The sequence below is a fragment of the Labrus bergylta genome, chromosome 3 (assembly GCF_963930695.1).
Source record: "Labrus bergylta chromosome 3, fLabBer1.1, whole genome shotgun sequence".
NCBI lineage: Eukaryota > Metazoa > Chordata > Actinopteri > Labriformes > Labridae > Labrus > Labrus bergylta.
Window position 1 is genome coordinate 7,241,625 of NC_089197.1, and position 27,689 is coordinate 7,269,313.

At 44.5% G+C, this 27,689-nt stretch overlaps 1 protein-coding gene across 9 annotated transcripts in view; it reads left to right on the forward strand.

The window, feature by feature from the left end:
* The window catches only part of LOC109996750 (serine/threonine-protein kinase BRSK2), a 116,173-nt gene that overhangs the window by 75,726 nt on the left and 12,758 nt on the right, over nt 1–27,689 (forward strand). For 2 of the 9 annotated variants that reach the window (XM_065952575.1, XM_029280617.2), the window contains exons 4-16: nt 2,661–2,801; nt 4,861–4,977; nt 8,098–8,131; nt 9,032–9,100; nt 12,403–12,549; nt 13,303–13,334; nt 13,590–13,754; nt 13,997–14,094; nt 14,629–14,782; nt 17,160–17,219; nt 21,831–21,891; nt 25,603–26,260; nt 26,837–26,885. In XM_065952575.1, coding sequence (XP_065808647.1) covers nt 2,661–2,801; nt 4,861–4,977; nt 8,098–8,131; nt 9,032–9,100; nt 12,403–12,549; nt 13,303–13,334; nt 13,590–13,754; nt 13,997–14,094; nt 14,629–14,782; nt 17,160–17,219; nt 21,831–21,891; nt 25,603–26,260; nt 26,837–26,885 — 1,785 coding nt within the window. The remainder of the gene's footprint in view (nt 1–2,660; nt 2,802–4,860; nt 4,978–8,097; nt 8,132–9,031; nt 9,101–12,402; nt 12,550–13,302; nt 13,335–13,589; nt 13,755–13,996; nt 14,095–14,628; nt 14,783–17,159; nt 17,220–21,830; nt 21,892–25,602; nt 26,261–26,836; nt 26,886–27,689) is intronic. The other 7 variants (XM_065952577.1, XM_065952581.1, XM_065952580.1 and 4 more) reach the window with 5 other exon arrangements.

The window sequence follows — 27,689 nt, forward strand, 5'->3', positions numbered from 1 at the left end:
CAGTCTAACACCATGCTGTATTAACAGCAGTTGAAACTCGCTCGCGCCCCATGCTGTTAGGACACGCTGTACTTCAGGAAACCAACATATTTGTGCTATTCAGACTGTGTGTAGGAGTTTGTATGCAATTTTTCATTTTGGGGCTTTTTTTATGCCATTATTTAGAGAAAGGACAGGATAGATTCAGAAACCGGGGAGAGAGAGAGAGAGAGAGAGAGAGAGAGAGAGAGAGAGAGAGAGAGAGAGAGAGAGAGAGAGAGAGAGAGAGTGGGGAATGACATGTAGGGAAAGGAGCCACAGGCCGGATTCAGACCCGGGCCGCCCGCTTGAAGAACCAGAGCCTCAGTACATGGGGTGTGCTCACTAAGCACTAGGATACCGGCGCCCCTTTGTCTGCAATTATTATATTTTTTTTTTGTGATCAATTTTTTTATTTAAAAATGTACAAAGAAATGACATCATATATTACAACTGGTTTCCCCTTTTCTTCCCCCCGCCCTCCTAGAGCTCATACATGTATAAAAGTGCATATATGCAGACATCAGGATCAATCAAACTTCCAAACCTTCCAAGTTCCAACTTCTGGGTGCTCAACAGGTGTTTTCATACCAAACAGTTCTGGGGACGTTTTGAAGAGGAACTATCCGCTAGGGAGTTCCCTGAGAACTACACACCATGAGGACTTTTTCTCTGCCTGCATTCGCACCACCATGGTACCTACTCTGAAGCAGGAACTAAAAAGGTTCCTCTAAACAGGATTCTAGGAACTAAAATAGTTCAGAGCTCCTGCGGTGCGGAATAAATAACAAATAAGTGGGGAGCGTTCCAAACAGTTCCTAGAACTATGAAAATGTTCCTGCGGTCCGAAATCAGCTATTGACTTATTTTTTGTTGCCATGGTGACTGAATCAAATCAAAGTTTAAAGTCCTGGGAATGTGAAAGCCCTGCTGCTTAAAGCTCTGCTGCCTGTGATACAGTTCAGATGTGAACTTCAGGTGTGTCTTCAGTGTGAGATGTCTCTTTTCTTTTGTGATTTTAGAACACAACAATCAGCTCAGGTGTTGTGTTTGCTCTTCCGGCTTTCCAAAGAACAGAACAATCGAACATCTCATCGAGCTCCCTCTCTCTGTGCGGCGGTGTGAGCTCTTTTATTAAAGCTTGTCATGTTTTATCGGCCCCCTCCTCTTCTCCGCCCTCTGCGAGCGAGCAGCTTTAATGTATATCCCTGTTTAGTTGTATACATTAATCTGCTGCATGTGGCGGCTTTGCTCCAGTGGCACGGCTTAATGCGCTGTTCAATAATTGATAAAGGCGCCGCCGTCAAACAGAGCAGGAATTTGTTTTCTTAATGTTGCGGGGACAGCGGCCGTTGGTCATCGTGGATGCAAACGGTTTGCGGCAGGGAAATGTCCCACTCACAAATCAGGAGCGAACACGTTTCTAATTTAAATCGCTCTGACAAGTGAACGCTCGAGCGGATCTCTTAATCTGCTAATAAATCAGGCTGTGGGGGAGGCGGCCTACAGGAGGAGCTCGCTCTGCACGCGCGGCGAGGATCGACGACATCGTGGAGACGAATGAAGCGAGGGCAGAGATAAAACATTCTAAATCACAGACGCACAAAGAGAGCGAGGGGCTTTACTCCATGCATCGTTGTACTGCGCTAATTTCAACATGTCATCAACAAACACGCTGAAGTTTATGACTCCATTACTTCATTAATGCCTCCTCGATGTCGGGGGGGGAATTCAAATGAGGATCTAAGGATGTTTACATCGTGTGTGGACTCAGAGATCAGGCTGATGAACAGACTGCTTCAGCCGGCGCTTTAGAAGAGATGAAACATTAACGGATCAAATGACATCCAGTAGAAGTTGTTTTTGTCACCGGCAGACTCAGATTGTTACTCGACAGCGTTACAGAGAGAATCCCTGCAGAGATAGATTCTGTTTATCTCTGCAGGATTTATTTTTGGGCTTTTTGTGGAGAGATAGGACAGTGGATAGAGTTGGAAATCAGGGAGAGAGAGAGAGAGTGGGGAATGTCATGCGGGAAAGAAGCAACAGGCGGGACTTGAACCTGGGCCGCCCGCTTGGAGGACCACAGCCTCCATACATGGGGCACGCACACTAACCACTGCACCACCAGCTCCCCATATTTTTAGGCTTTTTAGGCCTTTATGTCAGAGACAGGACAGTGGGTGGAGTCAGGACTCAGAACCAGAGCCACAGGTCGGATTTGAACCCTGCCAGTCCACTTTGAGGATTATAGCCCTGCATATGGGGAAATCAAGGAAATATCCCCAAGAAATCATGAAAACAATCACAAAGAGTCCAGTGTCCTGACTTTAACAGAAGCTTTCGATCTGAAAACTGTTCCCTCCAAAAGACGAGTCAGATCAGTTTCTCCTGCGCCATTGTTGTTAACAAAGCTGATGTCAGAAATCCCGCCCCTCCTTGATTTTGATTGGTGATTGGAAGAAGTAACAAAAACACTGACGCTTGCCGTGTTCGTGCTCTCGGGACGTTTGAGCTCTGAAAATGCTGAACTGCTTTGATTATTATTATTTTTTTTAAATGGCAGCACTAGAGCAAAAAACTAGTTTCATTTTTTTTGTAAGAGGTGATGTCTTACCTGTTTCTCCTCTCGTCCTGTGCAGGTACCTGGTGCTGGAGCATGTGTCCGGCGGCGAGCTGTTCGACTACCTGGTGAAAAAAGGACGGTTAACACCTAAAGAGGCCAGAAAGTTCTTCAGACAGATCATCTCAGCGCTGGACTTCTGCCACAGCCACTCCATATGGTAAGTTTGCTCTCATGCTCAGGAAACGGAGGGGGGAAAAGAAGGGGGCGGGGCCTTTTTTTCATCAGGTTGAATCTGTAGGTTTCATTGGGCAGATGGGACAGATGCACTTCTCCAGCTACCAGACCGTTTTCCGGACTTGGTCCGTGCGGGACTTGAACCGGGGTCCCTCTGATTCCCAACCCAAGGCCCTACAGACTGCTGCCGCCCCCATTAATGTCCTCCCCTAAAAACATTTTCAGTCTTCAGCGGCCTGTCATCGCCTTCTTAACGTTCTTAACGCAAACCAGATGAAGGTTCAACCTCCACAGTGTAAATGAATAAATCACAAAAATAAAAGGCTTTAACCCGTCTTATCTTTAGGAGTTTTTTTTCTGCGAAGCGAACACTTCCACTGAAGTGTTGCTCGGCTTGGATTATTTTGTCTCCTCTTCAGCCTCTTCTCTCTGTCAGCTGAAGCCGGGGGGGGGGGGGGGGGGGGGGGAGGGTGACAACTGTAGAGGGTCCGGCTCCTCTTGATCTCTTTTCATCTCCGTGAGCACCTTCAGTTCCTCCACTGAAAAGAGAGTGTGTATCTAGGAGCAAATGCAGATCAAAGAAGCTCTGACTCTGAGCGTCGAGTGTTTGTCTTTGGAGGAGCAGATTATTCTGAGCTGTGTTTCCTGTACGGACAGCAGAGATCCACAACCGGAGTCAGGATCTTATCTTCTGGAGTCATTTCCATATTAGAGCACAAGAGGTGACCTCATTCACACCTGTTAGATTAACCTTTACCACAGAATCAGTACGACAGGTGTGAATGTTATTTTAAGATTTATAGTTTCCTGTTTCTTCCCCAACACCTCCAGAGGATGAATCATAAAATCCAACTAGCTACAAGTGTACAGATGTTCTGTATTGTTTGATAAAAAGGCTGAGAGGAAGAGGACGCTGACGGATGAAGATAAGAAGAGACAAAGAGAGAGACTGTATGTTTAACGTCTTCAAGGATTTGTAGATCAAAGGTCGCGTGTAACAACAACCACGACCTGAAAGAAACCTGAACATTGAAAGACTGTGATATCACCTCGTGTTAGTCCCAAAAAGACATCAAGCTTTTATTTTGAAATCAAGATTTAAGAGTAAAAATCCTTTAAAACTTAAGTAGAAAAAAACGAGTGACAAATAAAGAACTAAATCAAATGCTTATCAGAGAGACGAACCCCAGTCGAAATAAGCAGCGGAAAGAAAAGAAGGGAGAAGATTGAGTAGACGGAGGACTGAGCTTAAAGAAAATAGAGTTGTTGCTTTAAAAAGCTTTTTAGTCTTTGGAGGTTTTTAGCTTCACATTGCGTTTTATGTTCTTCACATAAATTAAGAAAATAAAACGCAGATTATTAAAGGCTGAAAATAAAGTACAGCTGGATTGGCCGTTATTATTTTACCAAAGGTAGTTCCCCCTCATTCTGCTCCTGTTATTTCCATTTCCATCTATATTAAAAAAGGAAATAATCTTCAGAAAAGGTAAAGGGGTAATAATGGATTTGAAGTGTCTAAAAATGTAAATTCTGGTTGGCGTTTTTTGTTTTGGATTTTGAAAATTAAAAAAAAAATCAGAGAATCGAAAAAGACCAAGTACTTTGAGTTTTCTGTTGTATCACTACACTGATTTACACAAGTCCTGGAGGTTTGGACTCTCTGAGAACCAGAGGAGAGGAGAGGAGGGGTGAGGGGGAGACAGCCGGGCTCTGTCCGACTCTCAGCTCAACTCTTCGGCCTTCACTCTCACCTCTCCCCCGTCTTCCGCCCTGGAGGTTTGGACTTTGAAGACTGTTGAGAGCCAGAGGAGAGGAGAGGGGGAGACAGCCGGGCCTCCGCTTGACTCTGAGCTCCCTTCTTCGGGCTTCTCTCCCACCTCTTCCCCCCTCGAGGTGTAGTTCTAAAGCAGATCTGTCACGACCTTTGTCTGACAGCAAACAACGACTCCATCATGACTCTCCACACACGGCTCTCTGAGTGATAAAGACAACATTTGATCCACATTTTAATCTTTTTTCCTGTGTTTTCTGCCCTTTTCCAGCCACAGAGATTTGAAGCCTGAGAACTTGTTGTTAGACGAGAAGAACAACATCAGGATAGCGGACTTTGGCATGGCGTCTCTGCAGGTCGGGGACAGTCTGCTGGAGACCAGCTGTGGGTGAGTGATTCAAAACATCGATGTGCAAACACACGTACATGTTATGACTTCTAATACAAGTCCAAGGCTCTTCAACTCAACAATATTCAAAACACAAATCACCACACGAGGAGCAATCTGAAGCAGAATTACGGGATGATATTTAATCCTGACGAGTTTGTAGATTTTTTAATTCCTGTCTAAACGTAGGTCGTGGTTATACATTTTATACGTTTTATTTTCTGTTGAACTTCTTTCCTTTTACAACCTCTGCCCTTTTTTATCTGCTTTATATTTATTTGTCCATCTATTAAAAAAAGAACTGTGCAAACAATCTCTAATCCTATAAAGTTGTCCAATGTTAGCCAGCAAAATTAGCAATGCTGACAAAGCAGTCTAAGATTAGTGCAGAGGACATAGAGATCCCTCTCCACATGTCACACACTCACGCTAGGCAAACATGTCCTTCAGCTTAAGCTTAATTCCCCCCCCCCCCCCCCCATTCCCCTGCTGGCCTGCACTCACACTGCTCCAGGACTAACCGGGCCTAAGCACAGCTCCACCTTTTTTCTGTAACTAGATTGATCAAAAGTTAGGTGTAGAGAGCGTTTCAAATGGTGACCGCCATCGTTGGGCTTCATAACTCCACCACTGGGTGACTTCACTGAGACTACATCCATGTTTTATACAGTCTATGCACGTGTGTTGTGTAAGATTCTGTGACTGATACTGACCTGAGCGGTCCTGGTGTTTGCTCTGCAGGACTCTGCTGGTTCAGCGTGTCCCACTCAGCAGAGTTAACCGCAGGCCAACAAGTGTTTCACCGAGTCGCTCACGTGGAACAAATGAAGCTCGGCTCCTCCGGCTCAGAGAGGGAGCGCACAAAGAAACAGAGAGAGGACGTGTTAGCACTGAGCAAAATGTTCTGCCTACAGTCATATACGTTTATACCATCGACAAAATATCAACATCCGGCGCATCTTCCCCAAAGCTTTAAGACGTCGCCTTTATCGTCCATTTTCCAACAATCTTCTGGAGTAATCCCAAAGCTTTCTGTTCCTGTAAGGGCCCTCATCAAGCTAATATTTAGCCCAGTTTGACCTTTCTGCCTGAAATCTGGTGACCTGTAAACGAGCAAAACCAGAGATGTGCCGATTTTTACAGTTTGGAGTGAAGTGATCAGAGCTGTGTCCATCTGTCAGTTTGCTTTTTCACACTTCAGTGATGCACACACTTTCTTTGACGAAGAAGCTCTGACGGGTCCTGTTGAACACTTCTCTGGGAGTAACACGTCAGAGAACTCCTCCACTTCTTCTGACGTTAATGAAATGTATTAAATGTCACTCGGAGACGAGCTGTGACATGTCGCCTCCAGCAGGCAGGATCATTATATGCTCGGCTTTAATGAGATTTCAGTTAGTGTTCTCTGAGACCACGTTGTTTGACGAGTTCACATCGACTGCTTGTACATACATTAGCATAGTTAAGTATGATGCAGGCAGTGATGGAGTGTGTGTTTACTCTACGCTGTGTGTGTGTGTATGACAGAGTTTGTATGAATCCCTGTTAGCAGAGTCGTTCTCTGTGCTCCATTTGTTTGGATTAATTCACACAGATGAAGAGCAGAGTGCTTTGACTGCGTTGTTTGTCGTAAATCGATTATTCAGAGAGAGACGCCGAGCACACAGAGCGGGAAATTCTGCTCTCTCTTACTGATATGTTGAGAAGAAAGGAATCACATGCTTTAGTGAACTTTATGACTGTAGCTCCTGCCATGAACTCACACTGCTTTCACCTGTATATATATTTTTTACATGATCGTTCAACCTTTATTTATTTTTAATATTTAACTATCTGTTTGTTTGTTTTGTCCTAACTTGGTGACAAGCCTCAGGATCTTTGTCCACCTCTCTTTTTTTTGAGTGCGATCTTCTTTTTTTCATTGTTCCCGATGAGGAGAGAGAGCGTTTGCAGCAACAGACGGCCGCCCGGAGAAAAGGCACAGCACCCAGAATCTTTTTTTCAGAGCGCTCTGCCTTCTGTTTTCAGCCGCTCCGAGCTCTTCTAGTTGAAAGTATTTCAGCTTTTCAGAACGTCACTGGCGCTCCTTTCAACCAGCCATACTGGACAATGCGATTATAGTCCCCGTAGTTTTGTCTACTTCGCATCCTGTCCTGTACCGACATCATCCTTTTATAAATATAATATAAAACATGCAGTAAAAAGCAACGGAGCAGTGTCAGTCATACAGCTGCCGTTGTCATAGAGACAAGACGCACGTTCAGCGCTTTTGTTTTAAGAGCACAAGAGCTTCATCAAAGCGCTCCAGAGTGCACAGCCAGTGTTTTTCTATCCTCCCCTACTCTTGATAGCATGTGTTTAGTCTTGCACTCATGTTGTGTACATATCAGAGGTGGGCACAGTTTATCAAAAATGTAGCTGCGTTAACCGTCAATCTGTTAACAAACACGTTAATTCAGCAAAGTAAAATATGAAACGTGAACAAGACAGGACCCAGTACTGAACCTTGTGGAACCCCATTTGGCAGTGGTAAAAATACAGAACAAACATTTTTTCAAATGTGTGCCATATAAATACGTATTTTAGCCTCAAAAAGAATAGAACAAATAGCTTTAAAATGTATTCAGTCAGCAGCTTTCAAACACAAACTAACTATTACATAAAAGTTTGAAAATAAAACTAGCTAACAACACAAGGAAGTGATGTTTGTGCTCCAGTTGTAAGATGTCTTTATGTTATGTTTACTCCTTTCTGAAGCAGTAACCTTTAAATTAAGAGCCTTGGGAATCTGTGCTGGATGTTGCCGTACGTTATTCAACAGGATGAGCCATCAGAACATGAATTTGGATCGAGGCCTTTTCACGTTATGTAATGCTCACTTAGCTAACAGGAAAATAATCCAAATCAGGCTGTAAAAGTTTTTGTAAAATGTTTTTTTAAAGGGGGGGGTAAAGTGGTTTGAGTTCCTTTAGATGGCTTTGTGAGAGAAAGTTGCCCTCAGATTCACCTGGTCACGCACCCCTCTGTTGAGGCTGCCGGCTGTGTTTTCCTCCCAGTGTGTGTGTAGTGTTGTGTGCAGACTTGTGTGAGTCCATAACCGCCTCTTTGCCTCTCTTACAGATCTCCGCACTACGCCTGCCCAGAGGTTATCAGGGTAAGTGCTCTCTCACTCCGGCTCTCCGGGTTTCTGCCTTTCATACAGTAAAAGCAGCTCTGAGCACTGAATGGCTCTTACATCACTCCTACATCCTCCCTGCACTCACTCACATTCGCCTTTCGGTCCTCCATCCTCCACAGGGATGAAATACACTTCACTTAAAAGAAGGATTCTTTCAGAAATCTGTCCATGTTTCCTCTCATTCCTGTTCCTAAATGTGTGGCTTATTTCCTCTTTTTCAATCAAGTAATCAACTTGTTTTCATCAATATTGCATCAAATCATATCAGACTTTACAAAGAGAGCTGGTCTGCACTGACTGCCAGTTTCATGGCCAAATGATAGAAGCCCTAAGCGGACATGCATCCATGCATTTTGGTCGTTTCCTTGAGATTTGGACTTATTTATCTTGTATCCTCAGAGTTGCAAAAGCTCAAAACAAATGTAGGAACAGGCTAGATATATGGGTGTATGTCATGAACAGAACAGGGCCGTAATTATGCAAATGTCTACTATTTATTTGTATGCACCTTCGCGATATAATAATGATAATAATAATAATAATATATATATATATATATATATATATATATATATATGTGTTATATTACCCTGTACATATGTCACTCTGTGGACCAGTTGTCATGCGGTAGATTAGGGAGTAAGAAGAAGAAAATTCTACCTCTTCATCCCGAGATAACTCCTGCACTGCAGTCTGCAGATTGCTGATGCTACACTGCAGGAATATCCATATGCGGGAGGATTTTTCCATTACGTCTGGTGCCAGAGCTCCGAGCAGTCAGCGTGATTTGCAGTTGTGCGAATGTGTGAATGTTGCCGCCACTTTTTCTGGAGTTTATGATGTGATTCTCATTTTTTATTTCTGTCTGTGTTCCAGGGGGAGAAGTACGACGGGAGGAAAGCAGATGCATGGAGCTGTGGAGTCATCCTGTTTGCACTTTTAGTGGTGAGTGACAGCTGCTGCTGCACGGAGACAACGCCTATGAATCGACTTTATAACCAAAAGTTTATGGACACACTAAAACAGACTTCACATACGAGCAGAACGTAAACATCAATAACATGTGAACAACACTGAACCCTTAAAACTCTGAAAAACATTTCTTCTCTCAAATACTCGGAGTGTGCGGCCTTTTTTCCACGTCCTGTTTATGTTTTGTTTTCCCCATTCTTTAAATCCTTAATTTAAAAGGACAGCTTTTTTTTGCGCTGGCGGCGCCCACAACCTCTGTTTTAGAGCGCTTCTCACCAGCGCTCACTGTTGCTATAGGTTACGAACCTTAACTCCTGCTTCCCTCAATAATATCTTTACATCGTCTTCATATTTTCTTGAATTTAATCAAAGATTAAACACACGGAGCTTTCTAAATGACACCTAACGGAAGTCGTGTCCTGACATCAGCAGCAGCTCTACGTTCCCTCCAAAAGACGAGGCAGATTAGCGTCTCCTCCGCCATTGTTGTTGACAACGCCTGATGTTAGAAGTCACGCCCCGTCTTGATTCTGATTTGTCGATGAGGGAGAAGTGGCATTGACGAGCGTTGTTGTATTCAAGAGGTGAACTATTTTAAACAGAGAGCGCTGTGAGGGCGTTAAAGCGCTCAGGACGCTGAACGCTACCAGCACTGGGTATTGTGTATTGTGTTGAAAAAGGGGCGCTGCTAGCGGAGGAAACGCCGTCCGTCGACACATGACGTTATCCTGTTTTTATTCAGGAAAGTCAAAAGTTAAACATTTAAAGTGGTGAAAGTTTCCTGATAATGGACTGTTTCTGTTTAAACGTTTCCCCTGAAACTGTTTTTGTCCGTCTTTTAATTAAAAAATAGCTGAGGAGTGAAAAGCCTTCGCCTCCTCTGACTCGCTGCAGCGCTGCAGAGGAGAGAGAAGTTGATTCTTTCCTGAGGCGAATCTTTCTGCTGAATGAACTCTCTGAGGTCACTGAAATGAATCAACACAAAATAAAAAAAACAGCAGCACCTGCTCTGGGAATTGAAGGTGGAACGCAAACTTTTTAACAGAACTGAAGGTCGCGTCAAACTGTCCGATACGTGCGTTTAAAGACGCTTCCCTTACGTCTCCGTGAAGAGAGGACGCTGTGACCTCACGGACCGACCTGCCTCTTGAAGTACTGATGTCTTTGTTTTGTTTTTAACACGAGGCGAGACTGAATAGAAGATGGGCTGCTGGAAACACATTGTGTACCAATAAAACATTTAAAAACAGCTCCGCCCCTTTACTCACCACCTCTCTCATCTAACGCCGGGGTGTCAAACTCGTCGTGGGTCAGGAGACGGATTTGTTCACGAGACCTCGTGGGGACCGGACTATTTTTACAAACGTCAGTATGACTCAACATATGGATATATAGGCTGCTAAATAACATTAATAATAATAGCCAGCGTTTAACCGGCTAAGCCTAAACGTAAAGCCACTGAGTGGCTACGTCGACGGGCTAATGATTTTATTGACTCGTCTTAGCTTCACTCCTGAACATCTTGTGAAATAAAACAGTCCAATATCTTCATTTGTGGAAGATTTATTTCTCATCCCACAGTGAGCTTCATACAATTTCATATGCAAGAAATGAACCGTAGCAGCACCTGACACCTGAAAGTTCCTACCTATGATCTGAACCCAAAGGTGAAACCTGCTAGAGCAATTCTTCTCTTACACCTCATAACTCCTAAAAATGGCTCCCACGAGCATGTCTTTGGACTGTGGGAGGAAGCCGGAGTACCCAGAGAGAACCCACACAGGCACACACGAGAAGAACATGCAGACTCCACACAGAGAGGCTCCTGTCAGACCGGGATTCAAACTAAGAACCTCCTCGCTGTGAGGAGACAGTGCTAACCACTGTACCACCATGCAGCTAGTCTATCATCATTATCAGGATCTTTTTATCATGCTAGCTACCATTTCCTCTCAAGAGGGATACAACTCAGAGAACACCGTTCAGGACAAACATTTAAACCACAGCTCATTTGTGTTTTCACAAAAATCTGCTTCTTTTCTGCTTTAGAGATTTCCCTTACGGGATTTGAATTCATTATTAACGTGATCAGTCACAGAGTGAGAAACACTAAAATGAAATGCAGATCACATAACAAAAGCTTCTCATGTCAGCACTTCATACCGTGACAGAGACAGGCGAGACGTCAGCCAAGAAGTTAAACCCCAGTTTGTTGGTGAACAGCGAGCACACACCTCCTCTTTATTAAGATGGAGCACATAACACAGTCATCATGTGAAGATAGATCTCTCCGCTCGTCTTCTTTTCATTACACACGCAGTGTCAGCGGCCATCTGGCTCCGTCCTGCACTCGCCTCCAAAGAGGAGAAACTGCATCAGTCATCACGTCACTGAGCGCGCTCACCAGCTGCAGAGCTGAGGCCGACCGGGCCGCAACACAAACTGCTTCATCATCACCGACTCTGACGACTGATATCTTACCTCTCTGTCAAATCCAGATTATCTCTGAGTGAACACCTGACAGGCCGACTCAACAGAACGATGTCAGCGTGCTCAGTGATCTGCTGACCGACAGATGTTTTCATTGTTGACCTGTTTCAAATCTCTAAACACCGACTGTCCAGGATAAAATCTGGATTTTCATGGCTCCCAAATGGAGCCCTAATGACTCCCATGACCTCCTACTCAATTGTGTGAATCAGGCCCTCCAATCAGTCTTTAAAGCTGACTGAAATAAGTTTAACAAGTTCTTGTTGGGGTCAATCGCCCGAGCCAGCTCCCTCCTTTTCTTTTTCTTTCTCTTCTGGCGTCCTGACTTTGTGCAGGTTTCTGGAGTGACCAATCTCATTACGATATAACTGATAAACAGTGAAGTTCACTGGGCCCGCTCAAATCATTTTAAGAAGAGGAGGTTTGCATTTTTAAAAAGGTTACATCTTACTGAAGCAACAATAAATAAAATGTGTTTTTTGTTGCTTTAAGACGTCATGGTGAGTATGAAGGTGTTAAATAAAATGTTGTCATTGTCGCCTCAAATTCAGATGGACCATGTTTTTTTTTTTTCTAACCTCGGTGGGCCCCAGAACGCTTTCCCCTTTATCCCATACTTACTTCTCTTTTCTGTTGGAAGATGATTGTTCTTCTTTCTGTTTTCATTTTGACTCTTTAATCTGTTTTTTACTGTTTGAATATCCTAAAAACTCAGGAAACATTCAGTTACATGTCCCTGTAAATAAAGCGAAACAAACACTAACTCTGAGGTTTCCTTCTCTCAGGGCGCTCTGCCTTTCGACGACGACAACCTGAGGAATCTTCTGGAGAAGGTGAAGCTGGGAGTTTTCCACATGCCCCACTTCATCCCTCCGGACTGTCAGAACCTTCTGCGCGGGATGATCGAAGTGGACGCCGGCAAGAGGCTCACGGTGAGTCATGTTACTGACCTCACCTCACCTTCCAGACCGATGGAGCAGCCCTGCTGCAGAACGGAAACGAGCCCAGATCCTGCATGAGTCGACTCGTGCTCTGTTTGCATCTGTACAGTCTGCTGCCTGAGGGACTGCTCGGGCTAAATTAAGCAGAATTGCACCGTGACTGGCCCCTTCAGCTTCTTCACTCTGCATAAAATCTTTTCATCTCTTGCCAAGGATTAGTTTGGTCTCAGAATAGAAACGTAGAAAAGAGAAAGGACAGAGGCTACATTTAGATGATGTGCTGTTACTTGTTTTTTTTTAGTTTTGTCTGCAGTTATTTGAACTTTAAAAGAACAGCTGCATGAGTGAATCATATCTTCTTCATGTTTCAGCTCAGTGATTACAGCTTGTAAAGAGGGCCAGTCAAGTTGCCTTAACCAGCCAATCACCACCTTCACATTGCATGACATCACTGCTCATTTATCATTTTTACAGCTCTGACCTGAACTCACCTGCAGATGAAAAAACATTCCCAACAGAGGCTCTTGACGATTTACAGAGAAAACATAACTGTGCTGTAGTTGGTTGAAGTGTTGCTGATTAAATGACACTATGAGCTGCTGCAGTTCATCTTCCCAACCAACACCTCACTGTTTCCATCTGAGAGCACAGCATCAGACTTCACATGTAGACATAACTGTTCCTATTCTTTCACTGAAAGACGAATCATTAAAATTGTTCTTGTCCTCTTTTTTTCTATTACAGTTGGACCAGATCCAGAAGCATACATGGTACCTGTAAGTACACAGTGTTTCTGTCTGTGTTGAACCTCTGAAAGCATGGCCACATTAAGTGAGATTATTAAAGAGATATGTAGGATAATAGTACAATCATTAAAAATAGTTTTTCATGTGTGTGTTGTGAGCCTCTCAGAGGAGAGTGAGCTGTTAATGGAGTTTCATCGCTTTCCAGCTGTTCGATCTCAGTCTTTGTGCTGATAAATCTCAGTGCCAGTGTTAGCTTGTCGGTTTGCTTTGTGTGTTTTGTTGCAGAGCGGGAAAGAACGAGCCGGAGCCCGAGCAGCCCGTCCCCAGGAAGGTGGCCATCAGGATGCTGGCTACAGCCGAGGAGATCGACCCCGACGTCCTGGAGAGCATGCACTCTCTGGGCTGCTTCAGAGACAAGGACAAACTGACCAAAGACCTGCTGTCTGAGGAGTGAGTTAGGGGGAGGAGCGGGGGGGGAGGCGACAGGAGATAAAACCTGAGAGGGGCGGACGGGGAAAGAGCTGACGATGGGGGCAGAGAAAAATACGAGAAAGGGTTAAAAGTTGTCAGTTTGATGAATTTTGCTATTTAATTTGTCATTTGATGATGGAGCATCTCACCTGCTCCCGCTCTTAAACAAAGTGATGTGCACTCAGCTCATGACCGACTGTCCCATCGTCCTCTCTCTCCAGAGACAACCAGGAGAAGATGATCTACTTCCTGCTGCTGGATCGTAAAGAGAGATATCCGAGCCACGAGGACCAGAACCTGCCGCCACGCAACGAGATCGGTATGCAATTTGAACTGAACTCCACAAAATACACTAAGACGGTTAGAGCATTACATATTCATGGATAACTCATGATTACACACAGTTTGTTTGAACTTTCTCAACCATCAGGTCAGTAAGTCATTCAGCGTTAGAAAGATTACCTGCAAAACAAATTACATTTCTAAAATCAGCTAAACTTTGTGTTTAGGGCAGCACACTGACTTGCACTTGAACAGCTCTCTACAATGTTTAGAATTTGGACTGCAGTACCCATTTTAAACACTAGGTGACAGAGTTACTTATTGCGCCTTTAAAATGGAGGAGATGGAGTGTATGACATGTTCTGCCGCCAGTCAGTAGGGGGAGCTCTAACTGCTTTGTCTTTAATATTGCAGAGCTGTCATGTCATCTTTTTTTAAAGTTTATGTCAGCAACACAATGGTGACAATTTAGCCGAACACAACAGACAAAAGAAATCAGAGTTTTTGCATAACTTTTGTAGTTTGATGTTCTGATTAGTTAATTTCTATTTGTCCTTTATTGCTCGCTCAGCAGACCCTCCCAGGAAGCGTGTGGATTCGCCCATGCTGAGCCGTCACGGTAAGAGAAGACCGGAGAGGAAGTCCATGGAGGTGCTGAGCGTCACAGAGGGGGGGTCTCCCGTACCTGTACGACGAGCTATCGACATGGCAACGCACGGTCAGAGGTGAGAAATACAGACCTGCGCAGGTCAGCCGAGGAGATTTGCTTTTGTCCAAAGTGTTTCTGATGATGTGTGTTATCAGTGTTGGTCTGAAATGTATTTGATCTCAGAGGAGGGAGAGGAGGAGGTGCAGCTTCTCCTTCAGATTGATGTCCCACACTCCTTCTGTTTGCCCTCAGCACAACCTCAGTTCAATTCTTCACCTGACTGAGCGCCGTCAGCTCCGCTCTGAGTCCGTCCTCAGCTGTAAATCCTCCTCTCCTCACAGAGCTGAGGTTAAATACATCACATCGTCCTCTCTCTGTGGGCTAAAGATGTTCAGTATATATCACACAAGTCCTGACTTCAGCTCCTGCTCTGCCGCTCTGCCAGAGGCTAACAGTGCGCTCTTAACCTCTGCTGGAGAAATCAAAAGAAGTGATAAAAAGTGCATGAACAGGACTGTCGGGTTTGTGCGTTGTGTGTGTGAAGTGTGCATGGAGCATGCAGTCAAAGAGGACTAAGAAGCATCCTAATTTAAGAAGCTGTGAGGCCGGAGTGATTCTGCACGGTGGTGCATCAAGCTGCTGCTGATAGTTGGAAGAGCATGGACAATATGAGAGTCCTCATGTTTTTAGTTTTTAGAGCATACTGTAGATAATAATGTATACTTTATTGATCCTGCGAGGGGAAATTAGTTTTTACACTCTGTCTAGTTAACATGCTACACAAACATAGGCTGAAATACACACACAAACAGGATTCTATGGACATGCACTAATGGAGAGGTTTCAGAGTGAGGGGGCTGCCCACAGTGGGCGTTCCTGAGCTGGTGTGGGGGGTTAAGGGGGGTCAAGAAGCTCAAGGGCACCTCAGCAGTGCTCAGGAAGTCCTCTCCAGCTACGAGGCCAATTTCCAGACTTGGTCTGTGCCGGGACTTGAACCAGCGACCGTCCGATTCCCAACCCAAGTCCCTACAGACTGAGCTACTGCCGCCCATATAATGACATCATTCCCCTCTTCAACCCAATATCCCAAAAAAGAAGACAAAACGTGTCCTTGATCTTTGATAACAAGGCCACAGGCAAACTTAGACCGGACACAGAGCCGTTTCTCATTAAAAGGAACATGAACGAAAACCATGTTCAAACCAGGGACGGCTGTATGCTGCACAGTGGTTTATAAGAAATACAAAATGAGTCCTCACTGTTAAAAACATCAGTCCCAGATCTCATCAAACACACTTCCTCTGTCTTCATTATAAGATCATCTTCCTCCAGGCGTAAAGTGTTTCGCCATTTCTCCCAATCATAAGTCAAAGGTGTGAACAGAGTGCATCTTCCATACTCTCAAGGTTAGTTTTCTCAACTCACCGCACACATTCCTGATGTCTGAAAAGGGAGTTCAAAAAATTAGGGGTGCACTGATGCATCGGGGGAAAGAAAAGACGTTGGGCGCCGCATGCTGATGCAAACGCTCTCTCCTCATTGAAGAAGGTTGATACAATGCTAGGTGGACACGGGGCCTTAGTCTTGCTAAAAAAGGTTCTCAGGGTGTTGTATGTATTGTGCATATTCCTTGCCTGAACATGATTGTTCTCCTTATTGCCAGAGCACGTTGAAACAAAGACACACAGTGCAAGCTGCATGCTTTCCCCGGGCCGTTATTCTCTGCACCTCTAACTCTTCTTGTTTTCTTTAAAGTCTCCACTCGGCCTTTTGTGTCTCTTTAAGTCTTTAAGTCAGTCACAGTGGATGACCTACAGAATCTGCTGATTGTTGTTTCTGTCAACAAGTAAACACGTTGTTTATCTGAGCCGTCTGAGGCCGTTAGAGCTGACCTCTGAAGGAAATACTTCTCTTGACTGTATTTTGATTTTCACTGCTGTGAACCTCAAACAACTTGACTTAGACGCCCCCTCGGTTTGTCAGATATGAGTCCAGTTATCAACTGTTTACAAGCTCTCTTCTTTTTATTCCACCTCTTGTGTTCATCGTCTTTCTTTCTTTCTTTCTTGAGTTAAACTAGCGGTATTCTTAAAGTCTGTAGATCAGCTTCACACAGCGTCTTACAGTAACAGAGCCTTTGATCCGCCGCTCTGTGGGCGTAAACCTGAGCGTTAAAGAGTTCCTCTTGACAGTGAGGGAGCGTGTTGAATGTCCCGCTGACTCAGCATGATCCATGAGCGTGTGTCTCCTCCTGTTCGTCCTCTGACCTCTCAGTCTGTGCATGTTCTGAGTTCTCCGTGTTCCACGCTGGTTTTCTTTGTTCATGTTAAAGTGCTAAGTTGGTTATAAGTTCTGTCTTGTTTTTTAAACATTGCATGCTGTTCTTTAGGATTCCCCTTATGTGACTGCCTCTCTGTCTGTCTCTCGGTTTTTTTCTGTCTGCCCCCTTTTAGCAAATCTGTTTTCAGTAAAAGCTTGGATATCACAAACGCTAACTGCAGCAAGGAAGAAAGGTATTGGTCGGTTCCGATCGCCGTATCTCCTCCGTTTGTGTGCCGTGTCACTTCCATGTTGTCCCTTCTTCTTCTTTATTTTACCATCCCTCAGTCTAGTTTCCCACAGTTCATTGCAACTTTCAGTTCTCCACATGTCATGAAATGTCTGTGAAACTTTAAATGTAACACATTCACTAACTAGTTCTCTTTCTATTAACTCTTAGATATCTTAACATTTTAACATAGGGGAAATTCAACTATATAACTATTTATAACTCATCTGTTTCAATTATATTCTGCCAAAGAGAAACGATCATAATTAGGGACTCGTTTTATCTGTGTGCAGTTAACGGCTCGCCTCAGCTCCACCTCTTCACATGTTACTAAATCCATCAAAAGTCCGGTTTCAGTTCTCTTCAGAAACCAGAGGAGGACGTCACTGAGACTACGTCCATGTTTTATACCAGGGGTCTCCAACACGTAGCTCTGGAGCAATAAGAAGTGTAAAATATTCATGTTTTTATCTTGGACCTTGATGTGAATTTAAGATTATTGATAAGCATTGGCTTATTGCAATTTCACACATTCATTAATTCAGCTGATGTGTGCTGTGTAAATAAATGCAAGCGATTTGATGCCAGTAGCTCTTGGCCACTTTAATTTTTTCAAAGTAGCTCTCAGATGAAGAAAGGTTGCAGACCCCTGTTTTATACAGTTTATGGTGCAGACAAGAAACCTTAATGTTCTGCAAGGTAAAATGTCTGTTCATGTTAATGGAGTCTGGAGGCTTTGAAGAGAGAGATGTCAGGGCTAAGATTCAAAAGTAGCATCATGGTTTAATATCTGTAACATTGTCAGACACTTAAAATAACAATCTGAGCCTGTCGGGGGGAAAAATAAGAACTTTTATTGGACAGACACAGATCGGGTAAATTCCCTCTGAGGTTTATGTTGCAGCCATTACAGCCTGTTTTGTGGCGTCTAGCTGAAACCTCATAGGGAGCAAATCAGCAAGTTTTTGTTGTACTTTTTCAGATCCTAAAATATAAGAAAAGGCCAAAAAAGTAGATAGCAGAACATTTCCGCTTCTGATTTCTTCTGATTGCAATATCTTACCTTAGTCGCTTTAACAAGCATCCACATTGAAGTGGTTTGAGCTTTCAGTGTGTCTGTGATTAACAGCTTTAAAGGACATTAAAGCGTGAGTTAAACAGCATTGTTGGTAAAAAAAAAAAAATTAACTAAAGTCTTGATGTATTTGATTCCAGAGGAGAAACAGAACATCCTCCTCCCTGTGAATCTGAAAAATAGCACAGTCTCCTCTCGGCCCTCGAGGGCAGAGAGAGTTTTTAGGTCAACTTTTCTGTTTCCGCCTCCCCCTCCTCTCCCTCCACTCATCTTCCCTCCTCATTGTCAGTGTGTGTTTGTGTTTGTGTGTGGGTTGGTATCTGTCGGTGTTTGTCCGTTAAGGGGTCATTTTCTCCACGCCTCAGGCCTCCCTGTGTGTCTGACCTTGCGTTGATGAAACAGTTTGTCGATGTTTTTCTCAGCCTGGGAGGAGATTAGCAAAGATTAATGAGCAGGAATGCAGATGGAGCACAAACAGGAGATGAGAACGAGGCTTCCCCTCCCTCTGAACACCCCTTTATCTCTCTCATCATCTAATTGCGGAGATCCATAAAATGAAGGTTGTTGCTCCCTCTCTCGCACACATCACCGGCGATGAACTGCGAATTAATTTTCAGATTTCAAAGACGAGCCGGCGCCTGTTTCCTCAACGTGGGCCTGAACAGTGTCACAGTTAATGAGCTGCGTGCTAATAGAAGCTCCTCTCTCAAAGTGTGACACCGTGGAGAGGCTCCTCACCGCCGCTAATGGAGCATCGCTGTGTGCTCAAACATTTCCTCAGCACTCTCTCAATATTAGTTAACACAGCAGACACAGAATGTACGCGTGATAAGCCAAAAGAAAGACAGCGAATAGACTGATCAGATACAAACTGAGCGAGTCACAGAGGCATTGTAGACTCCCGTTCTCCACTAGTTTTTATCAATGGAGCAAGAAGGAATGCTAACGATGTTAAAGACTGAGCTGATACTTCAAAGTCTTCGTGTTCAATGCAACATTTTAAAGGTCACATATTCTCCTCCTCTTAAGTTTAAATAAGTCTCAAATAATTCTCCTCAAAACATGTGTGTGAAGTTTCTTGTTCTAAATCCACTCTGATCCTGTATTTGATCATGCCTATAAACCCCTCTATTTCAGCCCTGCTCAGAACAGGCTGTTTCTGTGTCTGTACCTTTAAATATGTAAATGAGCTGTGTATGACCACGCCCCCTCTCTGGAAGGGCTTGGGTGTCTCTGGCTTTCTCGCTCCATGTCCTATTGTTTACGGTGAGAAGGCAGACTCAGAGGGCAGAACAAACACCTAGCTGTGGGAGTGTCACCTACCTGGGGGAGGGGCTAATGCCCTTTGTGATGTCATGAAGGGAAATCTCCATACGGCCTGTTTTCTGAAAAGTGTAGCAGGCAAAAGACGGAGAGGATGGACTTTTCTCATCATTGGGGGGTTTTTTAGACAGACTAGGGACACATATTAGAGTTAGAGGAACATGGTGAATATGTGACCTTTAAACTCTGTCTTTATTTAAACATAATTTACACATTAGAAGAGGAAAGGCTCCAATCCAAAACATTTGGAAATGTTGGATGACTAATGAAAGGAACATGAAAGACAAAAGGCCAAGGCCTTTAACGCTGCTTTGAAATGTATTTGTTTAAACATGAACAGTAGCAGCACAGACAGGATTATTCCCACTTGTCTTTTTTTTTTACAATCATTTAGAGAGAAACACAAATGACACTTTTACAACCCGCCTCATAATGTATCACAGAACAATCAATAATCATTATCATGAAAATAATAAATGCAGGAACTAAATTGCTGCAATTACATGTGAGCACTTTAATGGGTTCAACATTAAAATTGTATAACAGCTCTTTAAACGACAACAACACAGCTGCTGAATGTAATTGAACGCCAGTGATGTCATCGCTCCTGTGTGTGTTTGAGTGTGTGAGTGTGTGTGTGTGTGTGAGTGTCAGTTCAAGGATGTTTAATTGTGATTTACTGTTTTCATTTCTCCCTTCCAACAAAGCCAAATTGTCTCTGGGCAATTAAATCCCAACATCTTCCAAAGACATCACCGGGCCTGAACGGGCTTCAGGCAAAAAAAGAGTGTGTGTTTGAAAATGAGTGTGTGTGTCTGTGTGTAGATGTGTGTGTGAGGGGCGGTCAAGAGGAGAGAGATGCCATTTGGGCAAAAGGGAGAAGAAGAAGAAGAAGAAGAAGAAGAAGGAGGGAGAAATGAGAAGTTAATGACACGTAAATGAAAAATGGAAAAGCTCATGAAGAGAAGAAAAACTGTGCTAATGCATTTTGCTGTGTGTGTGTGTGTGTGTGTGTGTGTGTGTGTGTGTGTGTGTGTGTGTGTGTGTGTGTGTGTGTGTGTGTGTGTGTGTGTGTGTGTGTGTGTGTGTGTGTGTGTGTGTGTGTGTGTGTGTGTCACTGTTACGCAGGATGTTGTTAGTTAATGTAAACAGGAAACACGGTGTGTGTGTGTGACGGAGTGTTTCCACACCTAAGCCGACAGCTAACAGTGAAAAGGGCAACAGCCGGCGATGTTCACACCGCTAACCTGCTGCCAGCGTTAACAGCTTCAGTCACTAACTGACACGATTAGTCCCAGGCTGAAGAAAATAAAAACTGTTGGATGTAAAATATCACAGAAATATACCCAGAGGGTGACGGAGCAGGATGTAGTCAGTCAGTTAAACCTGCAGTTTGTAGATTCCTCCACCAGGGGGCTCTCAATCAATGCAATAACAAAAGATGACGTCGAGGCTGGCGGGGAATCATGGGAGTGACTCTCTCTGCTATGACACCACGGTGCCTTTGAATGTCTCAAAAATAATATCAAGGGGCAGCGATGGCCTGGTGGTTGGTGGGCGTCTAGCGTGTGTGGGGGCTGTGGCGGCCCGGGTTCAAATCCGACCTGTGGCTCCTTTCCCGCATGCCGTTCCCCGCTCTCTCTCCCCAGTTTCTATCCACGGCTCTGTCTCTATTAATGGCATAAAAAAAGTAAAAAAAAGAAACCTTTGAAAATATCAAACATGGTAACGTCCAAGATTTAAACATTTTAATGGCTTCATTGTTTTTCTGATTTTCTTTTTGTCGGAACTCGATTTACTGTAAGTCCTTCAAAACTCACTGATTAAAGAGAATCCAAACAGGAAGAAGAAATGTAAACTAAGCTGAACAGCGAGTCCAAACAGCACGCGGCGCGAGCGAGCGTCAGCAACAAAATCCGCCTGATTCTATTGTTTCCTATCGGAGTGTCCTAGCTGAGCGACGCAGTGAGACGTGCTTTACAAGGGGAAACAGAGAATTACATACAGTATTCAACGGATGCAGTTTGGGCAGCCTTCAAATGTAACTACTCGACGACGAGGTGTTGGGACTGTGTGTGTACCTGTTGTGTGTGTTTGTGTAGTGCAGTGTGTGAGAGTGTGCGTGTTTAGGTTTGTAATGATCTCACTGTGTGTGTGTGTGCGTTTGTGTTTGTGCAGGTCGCGGTCGATCAGCGGAGCGTCCTCCAACCTGTCCACCAGTCCTCTCAGCAGCCCCAGGGTAAGTGTGTCTCCTGGTTTCCCACAATGCACCCGGCCACTGCTGGTTGTTGTTACGCTCCCTCACAGTAGCCTCTCACCAGCGTGGACTTCAAGCAGAGTCTGTGTGACGTTCAGTCCAGCCTGAATGAGGTTGTTTGAGCCCGATGTTGTTGTTTGTTATGCTCGATCAATGCTACGTGTAGTTTTTCACAGAATCTCAATGTGAACTAAAGAGTGGAGAAGAACATCCTGGAGAACAGGAAACATGCAGCAGCAGGTTGATTAGAGCACGGAGATGGTAGAGGTGGCGTGCAGACAGTCTATGGTCGTGCAGCGATCACAGGGAATAAACGTCACCACCCCCTCCCACTCGCTCCAGGTGAATTCTCCTGATTATATCCTGCTGCGTTCTCACATCAGCTCACTCTGACTTTCTGCAGAATAAATACGAGGAGGCTCGAGGAGAAACTCCGGGTGAAGAGAGAAACATTCACACATACAGCTCCTCCTGTAAATATCAGGAGCTTTTCTGCCAGTGTGGAATCCCTAATAGACTGTAGTCATGTAGAATAAGGTACTAATAAGTGGCCAGTATGCTACTAATTAGCATGCTAATAATCAGCTAGTTAATTGTGAATATTGCCGACTGATTCTCCTCTGACTTCTGTATCATGATGTGACAGACTGCCACAGTGAGATGACTTTATTAAAGAAATATAAATCAGATTTAGAAGCTGAAGTATGAGCTGCACTTCGTCCTCTCATAAGAAGTCGTGATCCGACCCGGATGTGAGCAGAGTGAAGTCGAGCTGTTCTGGACGTCACACAGTTTCAGACGAAGTGAGAGCGAATCCATCGAAGGCCAAACACAGAACTGATTTACTGTAGGTCCAGAACAAAAACTTCATACCTGGTTAGCCGAAGAGTCCATGAATCACTCTTGAGAATGAAAAGTGCTGCTGCGGTGACAAACAGAGAGCTTCACTTAACAAATCACGCTGCAGCTTCTCTGCACTTTTTCAGCTAACCCTGAGCAAGGACACACGCTGTGCATCATCATCAGACATCCGCTCTCTCTCTCTCTCTCGCTCTCTCTCTCTCTCTCTCTGCAAAGACACACAGTTTAAAGTTTAACTTTATCATGACTGTCATTGTTTGAATCCTCACAGGTCAGAATGTTCTTCTGTTTGATTTTGTCTCCTGGCCTCATGCACGAACATTTTTAACTTCTTTCTTTTCTCTACAAATGTTTGGAGTCATCAAATTCTCTAAAGTGCAGAAACGTTTCATTCCTAAATCGCTTGTTTCACCTTGAAAAGATTCCCCCTGAGCATCAGGACGCACGCTAGATTGGAAATGTGAGATCCAAAACATCAGATTAGTAATCAGGAGGTAAAAGTTTGGCCACATGTGGGGGTTTTAATCTCAGAAATGCTTCTCAATCGTTGAATTGTGGATCAGATTCTAGGTTTAAAATCCTGTGAGAAGACCCCCCCCCCCCATCCAGGTTCCTCGTTTGACCTATTTAAGTTTTATTTGTCAATACAAACACAAGAAAAAACTATAAAACTACAAATAAACTGAATGTACAGCACAGTCAAAGACCAGCGTGCTGCCGTCGCTCCTGAGCTTCCAATTAAACAATCAAGCCATCACTGGCAGCCTGCTGTGAGCTTCAACCAATCAGCAGTCAGCGTTGTGTTCAGTTAAGCATGCAGCACATGCAACACAAAAGATAACTCCTCCTCCCTCTTTTAAAAATTGGCTCTAACAGTTTGCATAGAAGCAGACGAAGAGTCGAATCCAAAATCTGTTTCCATGAGTGTTTCATGCATGAGGCTCAGAGTTTAAAAAAATGATAAAGAATGTGTTACTGCCACATAAACACACACACACGCACACACACACACACACACAGGGTCCCTCTCCATTGTATGTCATAAGAGCTCCACTTCACGTAAAGCAGCTTGCTTTAAACGCTGATCTGAGAACAGTCCGCCCCCCCCCCCCCTCTCAGACCCTCTGAGTCTTCAGTGAGCCCCGGCTGTGGACTCGCACATTTCGGACTGTCTGATCGGTGATCTGCTCATTCATTCCACAGCATCGTGCACCGGCACTCTGCATGCACTCAGGCTGCTTTCCGAGGCGGACGGCGAAGCTAAAAGCCGTTAGCTTTCGAGCTGGGTCACTTGCTGGTAATTAGGGATGCATCGGAGAATCAGACCGAAATTATATATACAAACTTTACAGAATGTGTAGCTGACGATTCTCTATCAGTTTGTTGGATTTCACTGATTTGTTTGTTTTTCTACACAACTTTAAAAACGTTTTTTAATATTTTAGGTAAATAAATGAAACTTTAGGAAAACATTCAGAGACTTTCTTTGACACAGGCGGTAATGAGACAGTTCACTGACTTACTGATATTTACACTTTAGCCTCGTGTCCACCAAGCGGTCCGGTTTGGTTCACTACAGTTTAGTACAGTTAACCCTGAGTTCGCTTACTCTGTCAGCCGTACTCTTACTTGGTAAACTAAGTGTAATAGCATGACATCATAGCAGGGCGACACAGTGTAGCCCGCCAATAAATTAGATGGAGAAGAAGTAGAACGAGACTCAGTAGACAAAGAGCAACAATGGAGGACGTCCAGCAGAGGTCTGAACCTCCGAGATCTACTTTCTAAAAAGCGACGCAATGTTAATTTATTCTGGGGTGGATTCAAATCCGACCTGTGGCCCCTGTTGGAGGTCATTCCTCTCTCTCTCTCTCTCTCTCTCTCTCTCTCTCTCCCTCCCTATCTCTCTCTCTCCTGGTTTCTGACTCTATCCACTGTCCTTTCTCTAAATGAAGGCATAGAAAGCCCAAGAACAACAACATACCGCGTCTTGTCTTTCTCCTTTATTTCCACTGTTGAATGGAAAGTGTCAGTTTTTTCGACCAATCAATTTGCTCTAGCTCCACCCTTTAGGATCGGATCGGTATGCTTGGCATCCTATCAGAAGTGTAGATAAAAAGTAGGACGGAATAGATCTGTTATTTTGGTACCATTCCTAACTTTTGACAGTGGAAGTGCCAATAAATGTGTACTGAACTGAACTGAACTGAACTGAACTGAACTGAACTGAACTGAACTGAACTGAACTGAACTGAACTGAACTGAACTGAACTGAACTGAACCGGGCCGCCCGGTGGAAATGAGGCTTTTAATTCTTAATCGTTTGTTTGAACACTTTAATGTCATAAATATGAAAACAAAGGACGAATAAGGGAAAAGGAAAGATTTGTATCTCAAAACTATCCTCCTTTTGGACTGTTTTTGGACATGTTGTGTTGTAAATATTGGTTTTAACTTCAAACAGGTGAGGTGTAAACATGCAGAATATTCTCCATCAGTCATTTCTTCTCAGTAAAATAAAAAACTGTTTTGGTCGTTGAGTTTTGATCTCGGTGCATCCCTACTGTTATTGCGTCATGAATGCTCCACTGCTGCCTCCTGATTGGCTAATCACTGTGCTAATGGCATGCTCTGTTTTTCTTTCTTTCTTGCACTCTCACCACTTCCTGCCTGCTCCACCTCTCAACCCATCTGCCACGCCTCTTTTTCTTTCCCGCTCTGTTTTTTTAATGGATTGATCCTTTATTGGAATTTGCTGCTCCTGTGGCTGTGGTCCTGCTCTCACATTGGCTGATTCTGCCGTCATGTCAAACGCCGCATGACCAATCGCAGCCCAACAGGCGGTTTTTCATCCCGCCCCAGTCCCCAGACCTGTGTCAGTCCCCCAACTGTAGCCCCACCCACTCCGCTGAGGTCCGCCTTAACGGGGTGGGGCCACGCACGCCCAACTCCTACCAGCCAAAGATGGGGTCCCCCCTCATGCATCCCCGCACGCAGACCCTCCCCGCCAAGCCCAAAGTGTCCGAGAAACCCCTCCAGACCACCAGATCCAACCCCCTCCCCAACACTGTCCAAACACCTTCCACCCCCAAATCTGAGCCCTCCACGCCTAACAACCCCCTGGCCCCCTGCATCACCAACAGCCCCCGGGTGAGACGCCACCCTCCCCTTACTGTCCCCCCCAAACTGTCCATCCCTCTCTCCCCCGTGCCTCCTATGTCTCCCCGCCGCCGACACCACCTCCACCCTGACCACAACGGCAAATCTGTCCCCATCACGCAGGTGACCCCCCACCCCTCCCCCAGAGGGAGCCCTCTCCCCACCCCCAAAGGCACCCCGGTTCACACGCCCAAGGAAAGCCCAGCCGGCACCCCCAGCCCGACACCTCCACCCAGCCCCTCCATCGGGGGGTTGCCATGGAGGACACGCCTCAACTCCATCAAGAACAGCTTCTTGGGCTCGCCGCGCTTCCACCGCAGGAAAATGCAAGGTAGGGGGAGGGGCCGGGGGGGGGGGGGTCTTTAATAATAGAGACCTCTGTATGTGATTTATTCAGATCCTCATGATATTACTCTGTTCTTATCTGACGAGTCGACTCTGCAGGGAGTGTTTAATAACACAAACACAAATCATCTCTTCTCTCCTCTCGGCTGTGTTCAAAGCTTCACCTGCTGCAGACTTATCAGGAGAAAGTGCGGCCTCTGGTCATATCATACGCCAGATTACGATCTCATTACAGGCAGCGGAAAATTCACCATTTCTCTGCCTCAATTTAAGTAGTTTTCCTGCTTTGATAGAGTCATGAAGCCCCTCAGGACAAACCGAGCAGACACCGGATAATCTCCTCCATGATAGAGGAACTGTAGAATAGTTTAGAACTTTATTTGTACACAATGTGGGAAATTGTCTTTGGCTTCACAAAAACAAAAACATGATGAAAAACAAGACAACATTTAATTACAGCAAGGGATTAGAAGAGCCAGGGAGGCATTGACATTTGGGGAGAAACAAATCTAATCCCTCTTCTTCATGACTCTGTAACTTCTGTAAACCTCTGTCCCCACAGTTCCCACCCAGGAGGACATGTCCAGTCTGACCCCAGACTCGTCTCCAGAGTGAGTAAAACAGCATCTCACGTCTCTACAGCCAGGCTGGGAACATGTCATCAAATCATAAAGAGACATTCACTTAAATGTCCCCATATATCATCGAAAAACAAACATGTTCAGAATATAAAGAAAAGATTAAAGTGTGCATTCATTCATCATACAAATAAGCTGAGTGGTTTTAGCTCTTGGTTTGGTGCCATTGTAATATTGCTTCAAACTGTTTCAGCAATGCCAGAACAGAATGTGAATTCACAGACTGGGACACCAATATCACGCAGTTGTGGAACCAATATGAACGTAAAAGAGGTGATGACGGCTGAGCTTAGTTATGGCACATAGGCAAAAAAGCAATCTGATAAGGGCTAGAGAGAGACCATCAGTTTCCACTGCATGCTATCCTGTATAGTGTTATACTATATTGTAATGATTGGAGTTAAAGTAAGGATATAAGGTAAGGTTTTAAAGAGGACATATTATCCCCCTTTTCCAACATTTTCAAACAGTCCCCCTGTGGTCTAAATGAAACATCTGTGCTGTGCTTTGGTCAAAATATAACATGAATCAAGGACCAGTGGAGGTTTGTGACCCTGTATAAACCAGCTCTCTCAGAACGCTCCGTTTTGGTGTGTGTGTCTCTTTAAATGCAATGAAGCCCCCCCTGAGTTTTCCCCGTAGACATCACTCCTCTGTAGAGAGAACAAAAATGGCAGACCTGTGTAAAAGTTTTGTTCTAGGCTGGAGGTGGAGTCCATGGGTGGAGATACCAGGGGAGGGGAGGGTTTGTTTTTTTTACCAGAATCCCACTGTGAC